This window comes from Cydia pomonella, chromosome 1, assembly GCF_033807575.1.
Source record: "Cydia pomonella isolate Wapato2018A chromosome 1, ilCydPomo1, whole genome shotgun sequence".
Lineage (NCBI taxonomy): Eukaryota > Metazoa > Arthropoda > Insecta > Lepidoptera > Tortricidae > Cydia > Cydia pomonella.
In genome coordinates, this window is record NC_084703.1 from 46,301,660 (window position 1) to 46,323,082 (window position 21,423).

Sequence of the window (21,423 nt, forward strand, 5' to 3'; positions counted from 1 at the left end):
AAAATCAAGGTCCTGGACGAGTTCGCGTTCAAGCTGATGCTCAAATCATTTTAGCTCAGCCTTTTTGTATGGGGCGTTTTTACTCGCCGTACGCGTGCTACATTATTTTCGCAATTTGGTTGTTTCTGGGGCCCATTTGATAACAGGTTCGTTAGAAACATTTGAATCTCACGAAAAGTAAAATCTTCATCTTCCAATATTTCATGTATGTAAAATTATAACGTTTATAGCAGCGCTGCCACAGCAACGCATTATCGGTTCTGACAGCCTCCCAGTGGCTGCCATTTTAACTATCTAGTTATAATACTGATTACGTTTAATTTTTTTATCTGAAGAACCGTATTGTTTTCCATATATCAACCCGTTATGAGTCAGAAACAATATAATCATTATGATATTAACTTCGTCCAGCTGTTGGAGCGCCGCGCTGCCCTGTTTGAGAAGTCCAACCAGCGCCGCGAGCTGCTGGAAGACGCTTACAAATACCAGCAGTTCGAGAGGGACTGCGACGAGACCAAGGGTAAGCCCGACCTACCCCTATTAATAATTGCAATAATATCAAGGTTGGAAGTGTTTGAACGAATACTAATCCACTTCAAAATGTTCCTTTTAATAAAATAGCCCATTTCCTTCCAAAAATTGTATCTGATTTTTATCATAAAATTACTGACCAACTATATCCCACCAGGCTGGATCAACGAGAAGCTCAAGTTCGCCACCGACGACTCCTACCTCGACCCGACCAACCTGAACGGCAAGGTCCAGAAACACCAGAACTTCGAGCAGGAGCTCCAGGCGAACAAGCCGAGAGTCGACGAGATCACCGCCGTGGGACGCGACCTGTTGGAGCAGGAGCATTTCGCTAAGCGTGAGTCTCTTTGTTGATCATGTTTGCCTAGTACTTTTAGGAGAGGAGTCGTTGGTAAATAATTTGCCATCGGCTCCCTAACCTCGACCCAACCTCCCTCAAGGGTAAGGTCCAGAAGCACCAGAACTTCGAGCAGGAGCATTTCGCTAAACGTGAGTCTCTTTGTCGATCATGTTTGCCTAGTACTTTTAGGAAAGGAGTAGAGTCAGTTATTATTTCTAGGCATTGGAGACCGCATCAATGTGACTGTTTTTTTTTCTTAGTGACCGATAACTTGATTTCTTTTCACAGAAAGTTTCTTAAGTCTTATTCTAATTACCTTCAAAGTCCTTTTGAGTCAAGATTTTACGATTGTATTATACTCGGTTTTTTTTTTCGATTGTGGACTCAAAAGACTAGGAAGTATTTTTGGGACTGCATTATAGAACTGAACTGAATTTCTTCCAATTTAGGCAGACGATTCAACTAAATAACGGTAATTTTTTGAAGATACCCAATATAAAATAAGTCTGATTTGCTGTCTTTGCAAATCTGATAATCTATACTCTGGCAAGCAAATTTTGTCAGTAGAAAAAGGGGCAAATTAAAAATATCTATGGGAGATCGATTTTGCGCGTCTACGTTTTTCAAATTTACTGGAAATTTATATTCATATACATTATTGCTTCATTATTCATTATTTCATGTTCATTATTATTATTATATGTGCTATTATTCGTTATCTGCGCACAGCTCAAATCGAGTCCCGGCTCGGCGAGCTAGCCGGTCTCTGGGAGCGCTTGGCTGCCGCGTCCGAGCTCAAGGGCAGCAAGCTGCAAGAGGCATCGCAGCAGCAGCAGTACAACCGCGCCGTTGAGGACATCGAGCTGTGGCTGTCGGAGGTGGAGGGGCAGCTGCTGAGCGAAGACTACGGCAAGGTACTTGGGCCTTACGAAGTTAATTCCGTTAAGATTATTAGATCAGATATATCCTAATTATAGACTTATAATATCATCACCCTGCTCCAGGACTTGACCAGCGTGCAGAACCTGCAAAAGAAGCACGCTCTCCTAGAGGCGGACGTCGGTTCCCACGCTGAACGCATCGATGCCATCCGTACGCAAGCCGAGCAATTCATTGAGAAGGGACACTTCGACGCTGACAATATCAAGGCTAAGAGAGTAAGTTATATTCTTACAAGTCGTAGTTTCTTGATTTGTACTAAGTAAGATAAATAGATGGAATACTCTTTATTGGACACCTCAAAAGAGAAACAGTTTCAGTTATATTAAGGTACTCTCATTTGAGTAAGCATATCGTTGAATCAATTCCTATATGTCCTTGCAACATTGTTTGAAATGTCAAGTTGAAAAATACTAAAGATAAAGTATTTAACAGATGGGTAGTCTATCTCGCGTGCGAGATACTGCCACGACGCACTTGTGCTTAATCTACTGTTCAGATATTTTTATTAATTTTGCTTGGAAGACCCTGAATAAAGGCATTAAACAATGTTAATGATGATTACCTAGGACGGTCTGGTGGCGCGCTACACAGCTTTGGACAAGCCGATGGCGGTCCGCAAGCGCCGCCTCCTCGACTCCCTGCAGGCGCAGCAGCTGTTCAGAGACCTGGACGACGAAGCCGCGTGGATTAGGGAGAAGGAGCCCATTATCGCGTCCACCAACCGAGGTACATACGTGCTCTTAGTGGGAAATTATCTACGATTTTACACGAAAATTCAATCCCCTTTTAGCTGCTTCAGGAAAGGAATCGAAAACAGCTAAGAATATTTTTCTCTCACTTTTACACAACCTCTACGAACTACGTACCCGTTTATAAATTAAATTATATTTCATGTATTTAAGACCATCCAAGGATCAATATTGTTAGTAGCATATTAAATTTTACAACTAATGTTAGTAGGTATACACACACTTATTCACTTACTACATATTTATCTATTTACACATAATATGGCACTGCAGTGGTTGAGGTAGGCCGCCATCGAACCTGTCAACAAACATGGCTAGGATGCTGTTGGTGCTGTGTCTCACCCCGCATAGCAACGAAGCGGCTCTTTTGCGCATAATAGCAGCAAAACTATCTATGCGCTCTTCCGCAAACATTGTTGACGCGCTGCAGCAGCGAGGGAGCCCCATCAGCATCCTAAACGCAACGCAGGGTACTGTATTGTATTTGCGTGTAGTTCACCCACAGGCTGCAGGTGTAAAAAGATGTACAATAGGCTCGGAAATGTATGAAAATGGAATATATTTTAAAATTAATTAAATCAATTTTACACATTGTCCATTCCGTACAAGCTTTAGCAATTTAAAAACCAAAAGTCAAAAATTTATAAAATATATTTATATTCCAATTGTTTGATACATTGTTTACACACGGAATTTACTTTTACTTAATCACACAGACGCTAGTCCTAGAACATCGCATAAAACCGAACACCATTTCATCCAGGCCGCGACCTCATCGGCGTCCAGAACCTGATGAAGAAGCACCAAGCCGTCATGGGCGAGATGGCGCAGCACGAGACCCGAGTAGAAGCCGTGCGGGCCGCGGGCGCCGCGCTGCGGGACGCGGGCCACTTCGCAGCTGATGAGATCGGCGCTAGGCTTCAGCAGTTGCACCAGCAGTGGACACAGCTACAGGAGAAGGCTCTCCAGGTATACCCCTCTAGGGAGTTAGAGATTAAAGGCAGGTAGAACCACGCACAACGAATGAAGAGAACTGTCAAACTTTACATTCAAACAAATTTTAAAGAATTTTGATGACGCTGTCAGTTTGGTGCAACCGGCCTTGTCGCCCAATATACGAGGGTGCTATCTGTACAAATTTACCTGGATTTGGTTTTGATTTTGACCCCATTCGGGTCATACGAGCAGCGATTAAATTCAAACACTTTATACTTAGGTAAACCCTACAACAAACAAAAATTGAGGTTTCCAGTTAGGTGATAGTAGCCGTAAATATACGAGCCATAAGAAGACGCTACGCCAGAAATACTCGAAATACGAGTAACCAAGATCTTATTCCAAACGGCAAGATTATTAAAATCCTAATGATATACCTATTTGTACATGATAAATACTCTATATTAATGATATATTGATTTAGTAGGATGTGTAAAATCTAAGAAATTTCGTGCTTCGAATTTGACAGGTAAACGAGATGGCGCTGAACAGCTCCATACATTTTGCGGTAACTCTGATTGACGTTTGAAAATTCAATGACCGCAAAACTACGCAAAACATATGGTGCAATACAGCGCCATCTGTTTTGGATGTCATACTGAGGGGCACTTTTTTTTCTTAGACTTTACCCCTCTATTACAATCAATCTCCTTGCTCTCTATGCATATGCACTTTTTAAATGAAAACTACATAAAAATGCAAGTTGCAGTAAAGTGCAGCAAAGTACCAGGAGATCAGAAACGTGTAGGTGTACTATTGAAATAAACAGCAATGACCTCAAGTGTCCTCAATACGCGCGATAAGATTTTTTATTTATGTAATAAATTACCAGGCTGCCATAAAAACAGAAGCGGTATTTGCATCTGCATATCAATCAGATTTTTTATTGAAAAGTTTAGTCCTATATAGCCATACATTTTCTATGCAAAAACAAATGAGCGTTACATACTAGTTCCTTATGGGCAGTACTAATTAATATAATAAAACAGACAGAAGCAATATCAGAAACATCCACTATTTTGCCTGTGGATGTTGCTTTCTGACTTGGCTTCCATATGATTCAATTATTAAACTTTTTATGTATTGTAAAATAAATGAACTTGTTTTGTCGATTAAATTAAAAAGGCATTTTTAATTAATTATTTTTCTGTAACTGCCTACTGGCTGTCGTAATAAAACGCAAAAAAATGGGAACTTAATTTGACGAACAAAACTGGATGACGTAACTGGTATCCGAAGAGCTGGCGGCTTCCTTGCACAACGTATATCCAAATCCAGGTTATACACAGTGTAACATGAGGAAACCGAAAGATTTTAACAGTGTATTCCTCATCACATTTAAAGACTAAAATGTCATATAAACTTTTCTGGATTTCACCTAGTTTCAGAGTTAATACCAATAAAAACACTGTTTTAAAAAAAAAATTAGTGTCAGTTTTACCATATTAAAAAAGAAATAAAAAAAACTATTAAAATTCAATGACATTGTAACAGTTTTTCGATCAGGTCACGTGTCCGTCTTACAAATTTTCAATCTGTCGAATCTGTCGGTCACGTAACCTTTCGCGAGTTGTCCATTTTTTCCCCATCACAAAAAGTGCACAGCGCTGCTACAGAAGTTTTCACTTCAAAAACTTTTTTTGGCGACATATACTTAAACTCATATAACATTTTCTCTTTCTTTTGGCCTCAAAAGTGCATGGGTAAAATCTTTAAGGTTCTTCTCGTTACACCGTGTATAATATTAATTATCAGTCACCACTTTTGACCTAATTTTCATAAACTTCCGTTAACCATTCGACCGCCAAAGACGTCAACTGACGCGCGCGTCTACAGCCCAATAACAGCCGTAGTGCGTTCCGACGATATGCGTGGCGACCAAAGGGATCCCTACACGTCTCCTTTATTCTATACTCCCTGCATTACCTCAACAGCGCAAGCAAGACCTGGAGGACTCACTCCAAGCCCAGCAGTACTTCGCCGACGCAAACGAAGCGGAGTCCTGGATGCGCGAGAAGGAACCGATGGCCAACACTCAGGACTACGGGAAAGATGAGGATTCCTCCGAAGCCCTGCTCAAGAAACACGAAGCGCTCCTCTCGGATCTTGAGGCGTTCGGGAACACTATCAAAAGCTTGAGGGAGCAAGCCAACTCATGCAGGGTGAGTTTTTCTATGATTTGTCAACATTAGAATATGTACATTGCCCGAGGAACCGATAGCCAACACTCTACTACGGGAAGACGAGAACTCCTCTGAGGCCCTCAAGAAACATGAGGCGCTCCTCTCGGATCTTGAGGCGTTCGGGAACACTATCAAGAGGTTGAGGGAGCAAGCCAACTCATGCAGGGTGAGTTTTTCTATGATTTGTCAACATTAGAATATGTACATTGCCCGAGGAACCGATAGCCAACACTCTACTACGGGAAGACGAGAACTCCTCTGAGGCCCTCAAGAAACATGAGGCGCTTCTGTCTGACCTTGAAGCGTTCGGGAACACTATAAAGAGCTAGGAGCAAGCCAACTCGTGCAGGGTAAGCTTACTTTTTTTTTAGGTTTTGAATACATTGATGGCGCAAACTTAGATCCTTCGCTGACTCGAACGGGTCACGCCCGCAGGTACGTGCGTAGGTAAAATCCGTCGCACGTCCGCGCCTCCAAGGACCTTAGCATCGTGACGACGAATATAGGACGAGGACTCTTTCAAACTCTGCTCAGAGAACAAGAAGCTGTCTTTTATAAAGTAAATGCCTATTTCAAGTCTCGTTTCTTCTGAAGATAGATTGAACAACGCATAAGTATTAGACATGTCCTAAAATAATCGTAGATTTGTCCTTGGGGGTCCGTACCCAAAGAGTAAAACGTGACCCTATTGCGAAGACTCCGGTGTCCGTTCGTCTGTCTGTCCGTTCGTCTGTCACCAGGTTGTATCTCATGAACCGTGGTAGGTAGACAGTTGAAATTTTCACAGATGATGTATTTCTGTTGCCGCTATAACAACAAATACTAAAAAGTATGGAATCCTCAGTGGGAGAGGCCGACTCGCACTTGTCCAGTTTTTTGAAGTAGTTGACTGAACGAAATGAAGGCCTCTACGTTTCAGCAGGTATTCAGTCAAATGTTTTTTTTTTTTTTAATGGCGGAGTCATGGGGGTTTCTTTAGTTCACACTCCATAACTACACTAGTAGTTTAAAGAAGCCAGAATCCTTTTCAACTTGTTGGAGAAAAAAAGAAATAAAATAATTGTCAATATACATTTTGACTACCGGCTTGGCCTATTCTATAAACTTAATTCGTGACTGAGAATTTAGACCAACACCAATTTATATAAAGTCATTGAGGGTAAAAGAAACAGTACAAGAATTCCCTACAAGTGTTTATCCTGTCTCGATGTTTCTCTAACCCCAATCTAACTGTAATCTAACGCAACGTTCTAATGCAGCAACAAGAGTCCCCCGTGGTGGACGTGTCGGGCAAGGAGTGTGTGGTCGCCCTGTACGACTACGCAGAGAAGAGTCCGCGCGAGGTCTCCATGAAGCGCGGCGATGTGCTCACCCTGCTCAACTCCAACAACAAGGTATGTGTTCAAATATGTTAATAGTATTTTCATCACACTTGCTCGAAAAAGTTCTTATTTCATGTAGGTGTACTGAAGGACAAAGGCCTATTTTGTTCCCGGGGGAGTTATGGATTGTGAAAAAAGCTATAACTCCCTAAGGAGTCATAGCTTTTCTTTTTAATTATGTCACTTATTCATACAAACCAAGTAGCATAAATGTTTGAATTAAATAAGTAATTTGATTAATTTAACAGCCGTTTAAAATATTTTTACATAATTTTCAATTGTGGCTGAATGCCGAAAAAGTCTGTGCCCGTGATGCTAACCTGTCAAGAAATTACAAAATGGCGGACAAATGTTTTAATTTCGTTTTTTCTTCGCAAGTGTGATGAAAAACACTGTGTGTAACTGCGGGGGTAAGAATATTGCAAACTCTGGTCTTTAAATCCCTCCAGCCTGCGGCTATCGGGAATTACCACCCTCGTATCCAAAATTTCACTTACCCCCCTCGTTGCACAATGTACTATTTTGTAAAAGAAGCGAGCAGTACGAATACATAAATACGGGATTATGGCATAGCAGGAGAAATGAGACTTAACGTTTAAGGAAACTAAATGGCATTGTTAATAAAATATATATATATATTTAGAAAAAGTGAATAAATGTTGCATATAGCATTGTTGTAACACGGGCATTACATTTAATTAAACGAAACAATTGAGAATTGGAATCTTGAGCATTGCGAGGGTTTCAAGGCACGAGGGTTAAACCAACTTTGCCTCCGAGTGAGACACAAAATTTTTCACCACCCCATAGACGCGAGAAAATCACTAACTATGAAATACCAAAAAAATCAAACCAAATCAAATCTAAATTAACGTAGTAAAATATTTTTCATTCAAAATCATCATTTAAAAGTCAATTCTACCAGCTAACGTAAGAAAACAAGTCAAAATTTGCATCTGATTACTTTGCCCCACATGTGGATAAAATGCAACTTTCTCATTAGTTTTTGAACAATCAAGAGGGGCTTTACCAGTTGGTGTGGTGAAAAAGTAATTTAAATATGTTACATGATTATTGTAGGTACACAAAAAGAATGAAATAAACTATCGAAAGCATTTTATACACGTAATTCACTGTGAACCGTTAAATTAATAATAGATAACACAATCAGTATCTCTAAGCCCCGCATTTATCAATTAAACGGAATTTGTTATCTAAATTTTTAACCATACTGGTAATGAAAAAGCTATTTTAGTAACATGTGTATGTCTTCATACACTCGCAGGACGTCTAACATATATTGTCAAAAGTACATACATCGATCGTGATTTGACCGATTTGACACATGGAGTCGAGCCGTTCTCTGCCTTTTCGCCGAAAATTATATTGACGAATTTCACTTGCCAACCAAATGTTTCGCCGAAATTTCATTTGGGCGAATTTCATTTCCCAACTTTACATAATCCAACCTAACCTAACCCAACCTAGTACGCAATTTACATTTCCCAACTATGGGGTTGGGAAATGATATGGTTGCGAAATAATTATTTGGTAAAAGTTATTATGCCAACTAAAACGTCTGCGAAAAATTTGGTAGGCAAGTGAAATTCGGCATTACAATTTTCGGCGAAAAGGAAGGATACCAGTCGCGGCACGTTGTGCTAGTTAGTCAGATACAAATTCATGCGAAGCCAAAATTATTTCAATCTGTCAAATTAAACATAGTTTACAGTAACTAAGGTCAAATCAGCTTTCAATGGCTTGTAAATCGGCATAAATTTATTTAAAAGAGGTATTAGGTTTTGACGACCGGTAGCCGTTGGTCCTGGGTTCGAATCCCGATAAGGGCATTTATTTGTGTGATGACCACAGATGTTTGTTCCTGAGTCATGGATGTTTTCTATGTATTTAAGTATTTGTATATTATATATATTGTTGAGTACCTAACAACCGTTCTTGGCTTACTGTGGGACTTAGTCAAATTTGTGTACGAATGTCCCTATAATATTTATTTATTGCAAGAAGTGAGAAGACATACTAGGTGACGTCACGGATTATAGCCACAAATCGCTTTCATGTAGCTGATTATTGGTTAAAAAATCCAATTCCAACCAATTGAGAACTTCCTCCTTTTTTGTAGTCGGTTAAAACCGAATATATATCGAAAAAGCTGACCCCTGAAAAACAGTATGTTTAACATTATTGGAACGCCGGCTACAGAATCAGAATCTGTAGGCATGTATAAAACATGCCGCATGTGAATTATCGTATTTTTTATTGTAAACATCGTCGCCACAGTAAATTGACCAACCGTGAGCCTTATTACATTGGGATAAAGTCCACCAATTACCAGTTAAATGTGTCAGCACGTGTAGACATGCTAATTCATTGTCAATAATATTACTGACCGCCGTGACGCCATGTAAGGGTACATTCATATTGCAATGAAACCTATAGTTGAGATTTCAAGGGCGTCCGCTAGCTGGCGCGGGTGCCATTGTAGATAAAATCCGTCGCACGCGTCCGCGCCGGTTAGTCTTGCTCATACTATTTTTCGTTGACCCGCTCAAACGCTACGTGCAACCGCACCAGCTAGCGGTCGCCCTTATTCCTATTTGAATTTAAAATATTGAGGTACGGATGAAAAAACGCGCCAAATGTAACTGATATTCCGGATAACTTTTTCAAATATAGATAAATCTCTAAAATTCACGTAATAAAGTATATCTTTTAGTCTTAATTGTTCTACATATAGAACCATCATTGTTTGTTAAGCTGTTACAGAATGGTAGATACTTTAGAAGCGTTGTTTAATCCGTTACTTTTGACGGTGACTGTACAAACAACGTGTCCCAAAACTCAACGATAAGCCGGCACCAGAGGATGGAGCTGCTTATGATTAGTCGAGAAAAAATAAGGAAAAAAAAATATCTCAATTATTTTAGAAATTACAGAAAAAAAATGAAATTCATCGAAAATCGACATCCCTAATGGTATTTTTAACGACCATGTCACAAATATTCAAATATTACTGTTTTTTTTTTTGTTTTTGGAAACTTAAGTAGCCCTGCTATCTAACACAGTTCTTAAAAATACCATAATACATGTAGTTTTTACACAAAAAATAATCAAAATTCATTTTGTCCCTACAATTTTGACAGATTTTTTCTTACAGTCCACTTTCAATCATCATGGTGTAAAAAAATAGTATCGACACCACTATGGCAATTATTTTCAAAAGTTGACGCAACTAACCAAGATTCCAAAATGGTATAATACTTTAGGAAACCTAGTCACAAAAAAAAACAACGAATTTTTAAACAAGAATCGACATTATTTAATGTTGGCGGTAATCACTTTTACTGTACCCAAAAAAGGATTTTTGTTGTTGAAAAATGTTGAATAAATGCAAAGAAATGGTACAATTTTTTTTTCCTTTTTTTTTAATTCATTTACTACATTATTAATACTACAGTAAATGTTCAAATTGCCTGCCACCGGCATTAATACAGACATGACATCGCCTTAGAAATGATCGTTTTATCCGTCGTGCATATCTTCTACCATTGATATGATCCGCAGCTTGTGTGATTTTTTGGCGAAGCTCGTCCAATGTTGCTATGGGTTTTGAGTAGATTTTGTCTTTAAGACAGCCCCAGTAGAAGAAGTCCAGGGGGTTCAGGTCGGGCGAACGGGGTGGCCACAAGATAGGACCAAGTCGCCCGATCCAACGCCCTGGATACTCTTGGTTTAAGTATTCTCGCACTGCACGGGCATAGTGAGCTGGGCAACCATCATTTTGAAACCACATGTTTTGTAAATCACGTAAAGGCACGTCTTCTAATAATTCAGGCAAGTCGTTTTGTAAAAAGGTCAAATAGCCATCACCATTAAGGTTTCCTTGTAACTCAAAGGGTCCAATTACATTTCCATTTAAGATGCCCGTCCATAAGTTAACCTTGAATTGATACTGAGATTTGTCTTCTCTCATCAAGTGCGGATTTTCATTGCTCCAACTGTAAGTTGTGTAGATTTGAATAGCCATCTTTCTTGCAGGTTGATTCATCCGACCATAGAACTTTGTCTAAGAATTGGGGATCTTCCCTGTGCTTTTGCAGCATCGCACGGCAAAATGCGACCCGATGTGGATAGTCCCGCGGTAGTAACGTCTGCACACGCCTGTAGTGATATGGGTGAAGTCTGTGACGTTTTAGAATTCGATGTGCAGAACTTTTTGGTATTCCCGTAGCTAGTTCTATGGCACGTACCGAGATAGTTGAATCGTTTTCTATTTCATTGAGAACTTCTTCATCGCGTTCCAATCTAGGTCTTCCAGTGTGTCTCCTGTCAAATGGTAAACGACCTTCCGCAAAGGCTTGATGTACATTAATAAACACTCGATAATCCGGATGTCTTTGAACATTTGGGTACCTTTCTCGATACAATCTGCTAGCAGCGTTAGCATTGCATCGGCATTCTCCATAAATGAGATGCATATTAGCGTATTCCAACGGTGTGTACGGTAGCGGCATGATAAACGCTAAACAATCCAGAATACGGAAAAAGTCCAATACACAAAACACAATCACAGTCCAAAATAATGCCAGGTCAGTACAGTTTGCAGATCACCAGTCCAAAAAGCAAAGCCAAGAGTTGTTAGTATGAGAGCCACATCAATTAATACGGAACGGTGCACAGCGAACAAAGGATCAGAGTGTACTGACTTGAAAATTGTATTAACTACCCACATTTTCCATTGAAATTTTAAAACTTGCAACAACAACCCTTTTCAAAAGTGATTAATATCAACATTTAAAAATGTCGGTTCTTGTTTAAAAATTCGTTGTTTTTTGTTGTGACTAGGTTTCCCAAAGTATTATACCATTTTGGAATCTTGGTTAGTTGCGTCAACTTTTGAAAATAATTGCCATAGTGGTGTCGATACTATTTTTTTACACCATGATGATTGAAAGTGGACTGTAAGAAACAATCTTTCAAAATTGTAGGGACAAAATGAATTTTGATTATTTTTTGTGTAAAAACTAAATGTATTTTGGTATTTTTAAGAACTGTGTTAGATAGCAGGGCTACTGAAGTTTCCAAAAACAAAATAAAAAACAGTAATATTTGAATATTTGTAGACATGGTCGTTAAAAATACCATTAGGGATGTCGATTTTCAATGAATTTCATTTTTTTTCTGTAATTTCTAAAATAATTGAGATATATTTTTTTCCTTATTTTTTCTCGACTAATCATAAGCAGCTCCATCCTCGGGTGCCGGCTTATCGTTGAGTTTTGGGACACGTTGTATATTATGTGATTTCTGTCGCTTTTGCGATCGGCTCGTTAGATTTGGTAAGACGACGTGTCGAACTTTGTATCTCATTGATTTAAAGGCAAACGCCTTCACCTTAGTGCCCGTCTTGAGAACATTGCACATTGACATATGTCGAATTATGACATAATTGTAGTTTTATAGCCTATGACTCTGATTCAATCTTATTAAATAAATATATGCCAAGAGTATGTCAAATTTGATTGTCATAATACTCATCATTATATATTTCCGAAAGTGTAATGAAGCTAGAGTTAGAGAGAATCAAAAATCCTTGTGTTTGATCGAAAATTTCAATAGGTTTTCAGGACGATTTATGTGTTGAGGCATTTACAAAACTGAGTGTCCAACTCTAGCGAAACTTTAAACACACGATTAATGTTACAGTTGATTTAACGTTTCACTATATTTTCAATAAGTTTGTGACTCGCCGTCATTTTGGACCCCCCATTGGATGACCTTAAAGTTAGCTTAGTTAGGTGGGTGGAATCTACACGTTTAAAAATTAAAGTTGAACTGAAATTTAGTCCTTACTAAACCATTGGGGCTATACGTCTCAAAATCTGTCAGTTTATCTGTCTCCAACCACCTTTAAAATTGCTATTATTATAATTATTAACTTCGACTTAAGGTGTTGGTATTTAAAACGTTCACTGCGGGTAGGGTTCGAAACACCCCATGCAAAGTACGTACGTACGTACGTACAACGAAGCTTCGCGAAGATCTAGTAAAATTTAACTTGAGCTGTCAACTAGTTCGCAGGAATCTGCCTCAATCTAGACGCATCCTAACCTAATTGTCAATTTATCTGCGTCCAACCGGCTCCGAACTGACGAAACGCGTCAGTGCTCGCTCGCGCGTCGAGGCGCCCGCTCCCAAGATGTAGCGAGAAATTATCGCGAAACTTATTGTAATTCACTGTGATATTAGTTTAGTTATCTTAGTGATAATGATAGTTGTATCATGGCTGTGTTGTTTGTTAATAGATAATGTTTGTAAGAGGAGCGTAAGTGGTTTTGTTTTATGATTTCCGTATTTTGGACCCGGGTACTTCCTTAAACTACGTCCACAAGAGAGGTATGGGCATTGTGAATGTCATCTCGCTTTGTGTGGTAGGGCACAGCACAGCGGATGTCATTCCAGATCTAGAGCAGAGCCCAACTGGGGAAGTACCTCCACCTTACAGAAAACCGCAGCCAAATAACACTAGACCCTACTCATAGTGTTGTGTTCCTGCCGGTGAGTAAGGTTGCCAGAGCTCAACGAGGGGAGGGAGGGTTGCTAGGGTCGGCAACGCGCATGTAACTCCTTTGGAGTTACAGGCGTACATAGTCTACAGAAACTGCTTACCATCAGGCGGGCCGTATGCTTGTTTGCCACCGACGTAGTATAAAAAAAAATTGCTTTTGTGTAAATTGTTTCTGTTGCCTTATTTGATATAATCTCTTTTTTATATTTTAAATGTAGTACACATCATAATACTCGAGTGTAAGTAATTTTTTATTATACTCATCCGTAAAGCTGTCGTTGAAATGTTTGTATAGTACATTGTGCAACGAGGGGGGTAAGCGAAATTTTGGATACGAGGGTGATTATTCCCGATAGCCGCAGGCTGGATGGAATTAAAGACCCGAGTTTGCAATATTCTTACCCCCGGAGTTACACACAATGTTTTTCATCACACTTGCGAATGCCTTTCAGCCACGTTTGAATATTATGTAAAAATATTTTAAACGGCTGTTAAATTAATCAAATTAAATAATTTTAAACAAAAACAAAAATATAATCCCTAGGGAGTTATAACTTTTTTTTTTTACAATCTAAAACTCCCGCGGGAACAAAATAGGCCTTTGTCCTTCAGCACACATCAGTTTATTATTCCTTGTCTATATCAATGATCTTCCAAAAATATTAGATGTACATTGCACGTTATTCGCAGATGATATTTCAATATTATTTCCCTGCACTCACCCTGAGGAAGCTGCCACAATATTAACCCAAACACTACGTAAAACGGAGGACTGGCTACAAGCCAATAATCTTGAACTTAACCTAAATAAAACAAAAGTCATCCAATTCAAACCTCACCAAAAACAGGACTTGCAAATTAGCCTTACTTATAATAATATTAAATTAGAATGCATAAAATCAACAACTTTATTAGGGATCGATATAGATACTAGTACCAATTGGAAGCAGCATATACAAAATCTGACGAACAGGGTATCGTCATTTATTTACGCCCTAAACCACCTCAAACGCGTAACTGACATAAAGACAGCTCTCGCAGCGTACTATGCATACGCTCACTCCAGAATATCCTACGGAATCGTTTTATGGGGTAATAGTACCGATATAGATAAAATATTTATACTTCAAAAGCGATGCATCAGAATCCTGGCCAACATCGATGAAATGGAATCCTGTAAGCCATTTTTTATTAAATATAAAATACTCACCCTTACCTCAATATATATTCTAGAAACCAGCAAATTTGTAAGAAAACATAGTGAATTATACTCTCCTGAAACACTACCTAAAAGAAATTGCCGCAATTTAAATAAATTAAAACTTCCTTTTTCTAAACTGAAATTGGTCACATCTAGCCCACACTACATGTCAATAAAAATATATAACCAACTCCCAAATAACATAAAAAACGAGGATAAACTAAGCCTGTTTAGCAAGAAACTAAAATCATTCCTGTTAAATAAATGCTACTATAGTATGAGAGAATTTTTTGAAGATACATAATATCTCTTTTGTGTATGTGATTGTAAATCTTTAATTAGTATGTGTATGTCAGATAGATTTTTTAATATGTAAAATAATTAATGAATTAATAGGAATATATGTAAATAATATGTACAATTTTAGAATAGATTAGTATGTAGCCCTATGTGGAACTATGTTGCTGTGCCCTAACAGGGCGTCACATGAACAGCCTTATATTTAAGAACACCTGTACCTGCTATGTGATATGCAATAAATGATTTCAATTTCAATTTCAATTTCACACTTGCATGAAATAAGATCTTTTTCGAGCAAGTGTGATGAAAAAAAATACCTAAATCGTTATAAATATAAACCCTTTTCTGTTTTTTAATATCAATTTACAAAAAAGTCAATCACAAAAACAAAAGAGTGAAAAAAGGAGGTACGTATCACTCCGAATCTGTTCGTTCATTATACGAGTTTTGTCACCTTAAAGTTACCACTTTTTAAATATTTTGTATCTCTGACGATTGTTTGTATAAATTGTATACGAAGCTTAAAAGAAAATGTTACCACTTTTTAAATATTTTGTATCTCTGACGATTGTTTGTATAAATTTGTATTTATAATTTTAATTTGAGAATTTTGTGTTTTTTTTTTTATGATAAGTTTAAATTTATTTATTTTATTGTGCTTCTGTCTGTTGAATTTGTCTTTTATTGTTAGAAGTTATTTTTTTATTGGTTTATAAATTATATTGATTATATTTGTATTACATTTTTGACATTTTTATATTACAATAACTTGACATTAGAATTAAGATTTAACATGTAAACGACTTGGTTATGTTTAACATAATTATGTTTAAAACCGAGTTTTGCAAACGGAAACAAAATATTGAAATACGAAGCTTAAAACAAAAAATAATGGAGATTTACAAAAACAAAAAATAAGGTACAATATGCTAACAGGAATTTCAATTTAACTTTCTATCTCTATGATGATCGGGAGAATCTCTAGAATTTTAGTCAAGATCAGGAGCAAATTAACAAAAATATAAAAAACTTCTTTTATCCAGGATTGGTGGAAGGTGGAGGTGAACGACCGTCAGGGCTTCGTGCCGGCCGCCTACGTAAAGAAGATCGACGCGGGCCTGTCCTCGTCGCAGCAAAACCTGGCTGACTCCAGCTCCATTGCGGCCCGACAGAACCAGGTACAGTATTATAACGTCCTCCCAGGCGTCACCGTCGCCGGAAGCATCTTGGCAAACTATAGTCTATTTTTTTTATCCCGTAGACTAAAATGACATTTCATGTGTTGCTGGTTTTTACGCCTTATAAATAGTGATGTGCTACAACCGAGGTCTAAACACAATATTTCTAATATTTAAAAGCGATTTTATTGTAAGATTAACAGTCACCTCGAAGCTCATAATGCAATTTTTAAATGTTTGAGTGGATTAGTAGCGAGTAGATTTTATTTATTGTTTACTTCCTATCATGTAGTAAGTAGATTTCATTAATTGTTTATTTTGGTTCTAAAATTATTTTAATATTTATCGGTTATTCACAAACCGAAATCAAAGATCAGCACTATTTGTTTTAAGCTGGTCACATTATTTCTACGTTTGACATTTGTGGTTGTCCTTTTAGTCTACGGAATAAAAGAACAGACATTAGTCCACTGAAGAGCTCTTATGTGTCATGGATGCGAGCATCACTTGTTAACATTTGGATTAAACGTGCATAAGCTCTCCTTACGAGTTGAAGATATAGTGCTAGAATGGCTTGGGCAGAGTTTTTCGGAGATGACGTTTGGCGTCAAGGTGTCCTAATCATGCGAGTTCAAAGTTGGTCAGCAAAGTCGATTAGTCGAATACATATTTGTGATCTTATCCCAACTGCATCCTAAGCTGCTGCTTCGGAACCCATTGTCCGCATAGACACAGTAATTCAAGGGTTATAGTCTTGTAAAATAAATATTTTATAAAATTAGTTTAAAATTCGTGAATGTCTTAATTTGTATGGGAAATTGACCCCTTGTTTGATGAATTTTCAAATTTTCCGCTATTTTCTAATGACGAAATTCGCTTACAAATATATATCATCTTTTTCCTCGCGTTGTCCCGGTATTTTTGCCACGGCTCTTGGGAGCCTGGGGTCCGCTTGCAAGTGGGGTAGGCTCTAGTTTTTACGAAAGTGACTGCCATCTGACCAACTCAGAGGATAGGCCTTATTGGGATTAGTCCGGTTTCCTCACGATGTTTTCCTTGACCGAAAAGCGACTGGTAAATATCAAATGATATTTCGCACATAAGTTCCGAAAAACTCATTGGTACGAGCCGGGTTTTGAACCCTCGACCTTCGGATCGCAAGCCGCACATTCTTACCGCTTGGCCACCAGCGCTTCCTTGCTGGCAAAATATATGATTTACAGATATTGAACACCACTGTTTGTTCCCAGATCGAGGGTCAATATGACAACCTGCTGGGGCTGGCGCGCGAGCGTCAGAACAAACTCAACGAGACGGTCAAGGCATACGTCCTTGTCCGCGAGGCTGCTGAGCTCGCCACATGGATCAAGGACAAGGTAACACACATCGTAGTTCATTGTGTATTTTTAATCTGAGGGCTGCTCTGGCCTAGTGGGTAGTGACCCTGCCTATGAAGCCGATGGTCCCGGTTTCGAATCCCAGTAAGGGTATTTGTTTGTGTGACGAGCACGGATGTTTGTTCCTGAGTCATGGGATTTTATATGTATTTAAGTATTTATATTTTATATATATTGTCTGAGTAACCACAACACGAGCCTTCTTGAGCTTACTGTGGGGCTTACAAGGAAGGGTACCCAACTGTCCGACTCCGATTTGATTCATTTTGATATATGTTATAGAGTAGTCTAAAATAACGGACACGTATTTTTTTTTAGCTGCCCAAACTCAACCTATTGGGAGAAATTGTCCTCCAAAGTACTAAAAAGTTACTAAATCTTCTAACTCCTATAGAAAGTGATGCTCAAGCAACTTGCTAGTTAATGGCTTGTTTGAGTATATGTTTGAGAGCAGGAAAAAATAATGTACACGTGTTTTGTTATATCTGCTTAAACTCAAATTTTCCTAAAAAAACATCCGTCTTTATGTGTAACTATAGTGATAAGATATTATAAAACTTCGAATGTCGGCAAGGCCTAAATTACAAATACCTTAACATACAAATAAATTTCATAAACTTAAAACTAAAAGCTACTTATTCGCAGAACGGCGTAGCTCCGTTGAATTCCACTACTGTATCTGTCCCACTCCAACCCATGCCCAGAAATAGTTAAAAGCTTGTTAGTTCGTGTCATCCACGATGACGAGCAGATTTGTCAAATCTAACTTTTAATAACATGGCATTACGACTCAAGGCACGCGTCGACGTCAATGACACGATCTAAAATCACCAAACCGGCAAGGCAAAAAGGAAAATATTACTAGATTTTTTTTCTTTTAACCTTTTGACCGCCAAAGACGTCATATGACGCGCGCGGCTACAGCCCAATTTCAACCTTCATGCGTACCGACAAGGTTCACGATTACGCGCTGCGTACGATACGCGTGGCATTCAAAAGATATACCTTTGAAAATACTAGGATCATACTGTTGGCTTGGCTCAATAAAATATCCCTTGGAGTGGTAGGCGGTCGACTCCCGCCCGATTATGTCATTTAAATTTCAAATTCGATTAACCCTTCACCAGGCTATGAAAGATATATTTCCCACATACGGCACTTCAATTTTGTGTTCTATTTTCGATGAGTAAGACTGACATTCGATTTTCATAAGTTTATTTTAGTATTCTCGCACACCTCGTGGCCTTTTTGTAACTTACATATACATATGTTTTATAAAATAAACAGTCTAAAAGATAATATATATGTCCGTTAACAGGAAATGCACGCGCAAGTCCAAGACGTCGGCGAGGATCTGGAGCAGGTCGAGGTGATGCAGAAGAAGTTCGACGATTTCCAGAACGACCTGCGCGCCAACGAGGTCCGCCTCGCCGAGATGAACGAGATCGCCGTGCAGCTCATGACTGTCGGACAGACGGAGGCCGCGCTCAAGATCAAGACCCAGATGCAGGTGAGATAGCCTATTGGCACAGAATCAGTAATATCGTACAGAAAAGAAACTTCCTACAAAACCAAAATTTGACAGCGATTCAGGGAGGAATCATGCTGTCCCTTTCTAATCTACAGCACTATCCCTGTCGGCTATTGAGATTTTTCAAAATTCAAGTCATTATCTTATCTGTCGTGCACGCAAAGGTATAGTCATTCGATTTGAAGCTGGCCCGAAGCGGCTAATCTTTTGTCTATTGTTAACTAAAACTGCGCGTGCCGTTACCTGCAAAAAAAGGGTCGAATAATTCTAATTGGAAGCTGAGCGCGGGCTAGTCCAACGCTCAAAAAAACCAGTGTAGGTGTGCTTTGTTACGCATATCGAGGGCACATTTTAGACTGGATCGGTAGCGTTCGACTCGCTGGCACTCAGTACCCGTATAGGGACCACACAAGAAATCGCAAATAATTTTTCCATTTCTTCATTTTGAATCTTATTTCAATTACCATAGGAGTTGTAATTAAATAACCGGTTAAAGTTACCGGCCCCTTTTTTTGTAGGTAGTGGCACGCGCCGTTTTAGTTAACAATAGACAAAGGATAAGCCGTTGGGGGCCAGCTACAAATCTAACGACTATACGTCTATTTGTGCCAATCCTAATAATTGCTCGGAGCAATGCTGAGCCGAACGGAGCCGAAAATGACCGAAAGCTACAGTTTCTCCCTCCATTGGATAAAATCGACTTAATTCTACTTAGGGAATCAATAAGGCACCAACAACATTAAGCTGTCTTGACATATCTCCTTTTTTGCGTCACGGATTCCAGAAGGCCTAGACAAATTTTACAAGACCCCCACTCTGTGATATCATTTCGGGACGCTTGCTGAAACAACAGCAATTCTGCACTACGGGCCAGAGTTAAGCTGGCTAGACCGCTAGCATACTCATATCATACCATAACATCTACGTCTCAGTTGTAAGGCGTCCGCTTCGACACAAAACCATTACATAGGTCGCTAGACAAATATGAAACAAAGAGGTGGCCTATAACATATACATTTTAAAACTATATTTCCATAGAAAATGTTTGGCGGGAAAACAATTCCTTTTTAAATATACACCTCTTTGTCTCATAATTGTCTATTGTAAAACTTATCTAGTGACCTATGTAACGGGGTTACTATGTACAAGGGTATTTCTTTAGGTTTTTTTTTTCGCGTCACAGTATGATAGAATATTTATTTACGATACAAGTGCAGAAAATAGGAAATTACCTATTCGCACGTATATCATACACCGTTTTACAGTACATACGGCTCTTTTAACCTTTTGACCGCCAAAGACGTCATATGACGCGCGCGGCTACAGCCCAATATCAACTTTCATGCGTACCGACAAGGTTCACGATTACGCGCCGCGTACGATAGGCGTGGCGTTCAAAAGGTTAAGTTTAGACATATGCACGGAAAGTGCTTATGCACGCGTGCGGAAAAGTAGCACCATATGTACTGTAAATGTTTTAAAAATAATCATTGTCATTAAATAAGACATATGATACAAAGCAGCGTTCATGTACCTATTTACTGATGTGCAATACCTACGTAAGTTTCAGGGGTTTGTTATCACATATTTGACAAGTAAATTTACTAAATAATGTCTTAACAGGAGCTGAATTCCAAATGGACGTCCCTCCAACAACTGACGTCAGAGCGCGCCGCTCAGCTCGGCTCCGCCCACGAAGTCCAGCGCTTCCACCGCGACGTCGACGAGACCAAGGACTGGATCGCCGAGAAGGAGGCTGCCCTCGCCACTGACGACCTCGGCAAGGATCTGCGCTCCGTGCAGACGCTGCAACGTAAGCTTTACTAATGTTCCTAAGCCTTCATATAGAAGCCTGCCTTGTTCTCTGGAAAAACTAAGTAAAGTCTGACCAGTAATATATGACCACGCGCCATATTGCGGAATTTCAATGGAAAATTCCCATACTAAACTGAACTGTCACCCCATACATGAGAGTAACAGCGCCCTCTTCACAATGATCATATATTTCTGGTCGGGCTATAAACACTGTACGAGAATAAATATTGATTACATCAGATAGAAAATAATTGGATAGAACAAAGACGAACTTATCCCTAAGAGGGATCGA

At 38.9% G+C, this 21,423-nt stretch overlaps 1 protein-coding gene across 4 annotated transcripts in view; it reads left to right on the forward strand.

Annotated features, from left to right (window-relative positions):
* Nucleotides 1–21,423, forward strand: part of LOC133525201 (spectrin alpha chain) — an 85,000-nt gene that overhangs the window by 24,322 nt on the left and 39,255 nt on the right. For all 4 annotated transcript variants that reach the window (XM_061861491.1, XM_061861498.1, XM_061861505.1 and 1 more), the window contains exons 11-22: nt 412–520; nt 689–868; nt 1,601–1,785; nt 1,876–2,028; nt 2,380–2,539; nt 3,326–3,531; nt 5,493–5,720; nt 7,001–7,135; nt 16,254–16,388; nt 17,639–17,764; nt 19,104–19,295; nt 20,940–21,129. In XM_061861491.1, the coding sequence (XP_061717475.1) occupies nt 412–520; nt 689–868; nt 1,601–1,785; nt 1,876–2,028; nt 2,380–2,539; nt 3,326–3,531; nt 5,493–5,720; nt 7,001–7,135; nt 16,254–16,388; nt 17,639–17,764; nt 19,104–19,295; nt 20,940–21,129 (1,999 nt within the window). The remainder of the gene's footprint in view (nt 1–411; nt 521–688; nt 869–1,600; nt 1,786–1,875; nt 2,029–2,379; nt 2,540–3,325; nt 3,532–5,492; nt 5,721–7,000; nt 7,136–16,253; nt 16,389–17,638; nt 17,765–19,103; nt 19,296–20,939; nt 21,130–21,423) is intronic.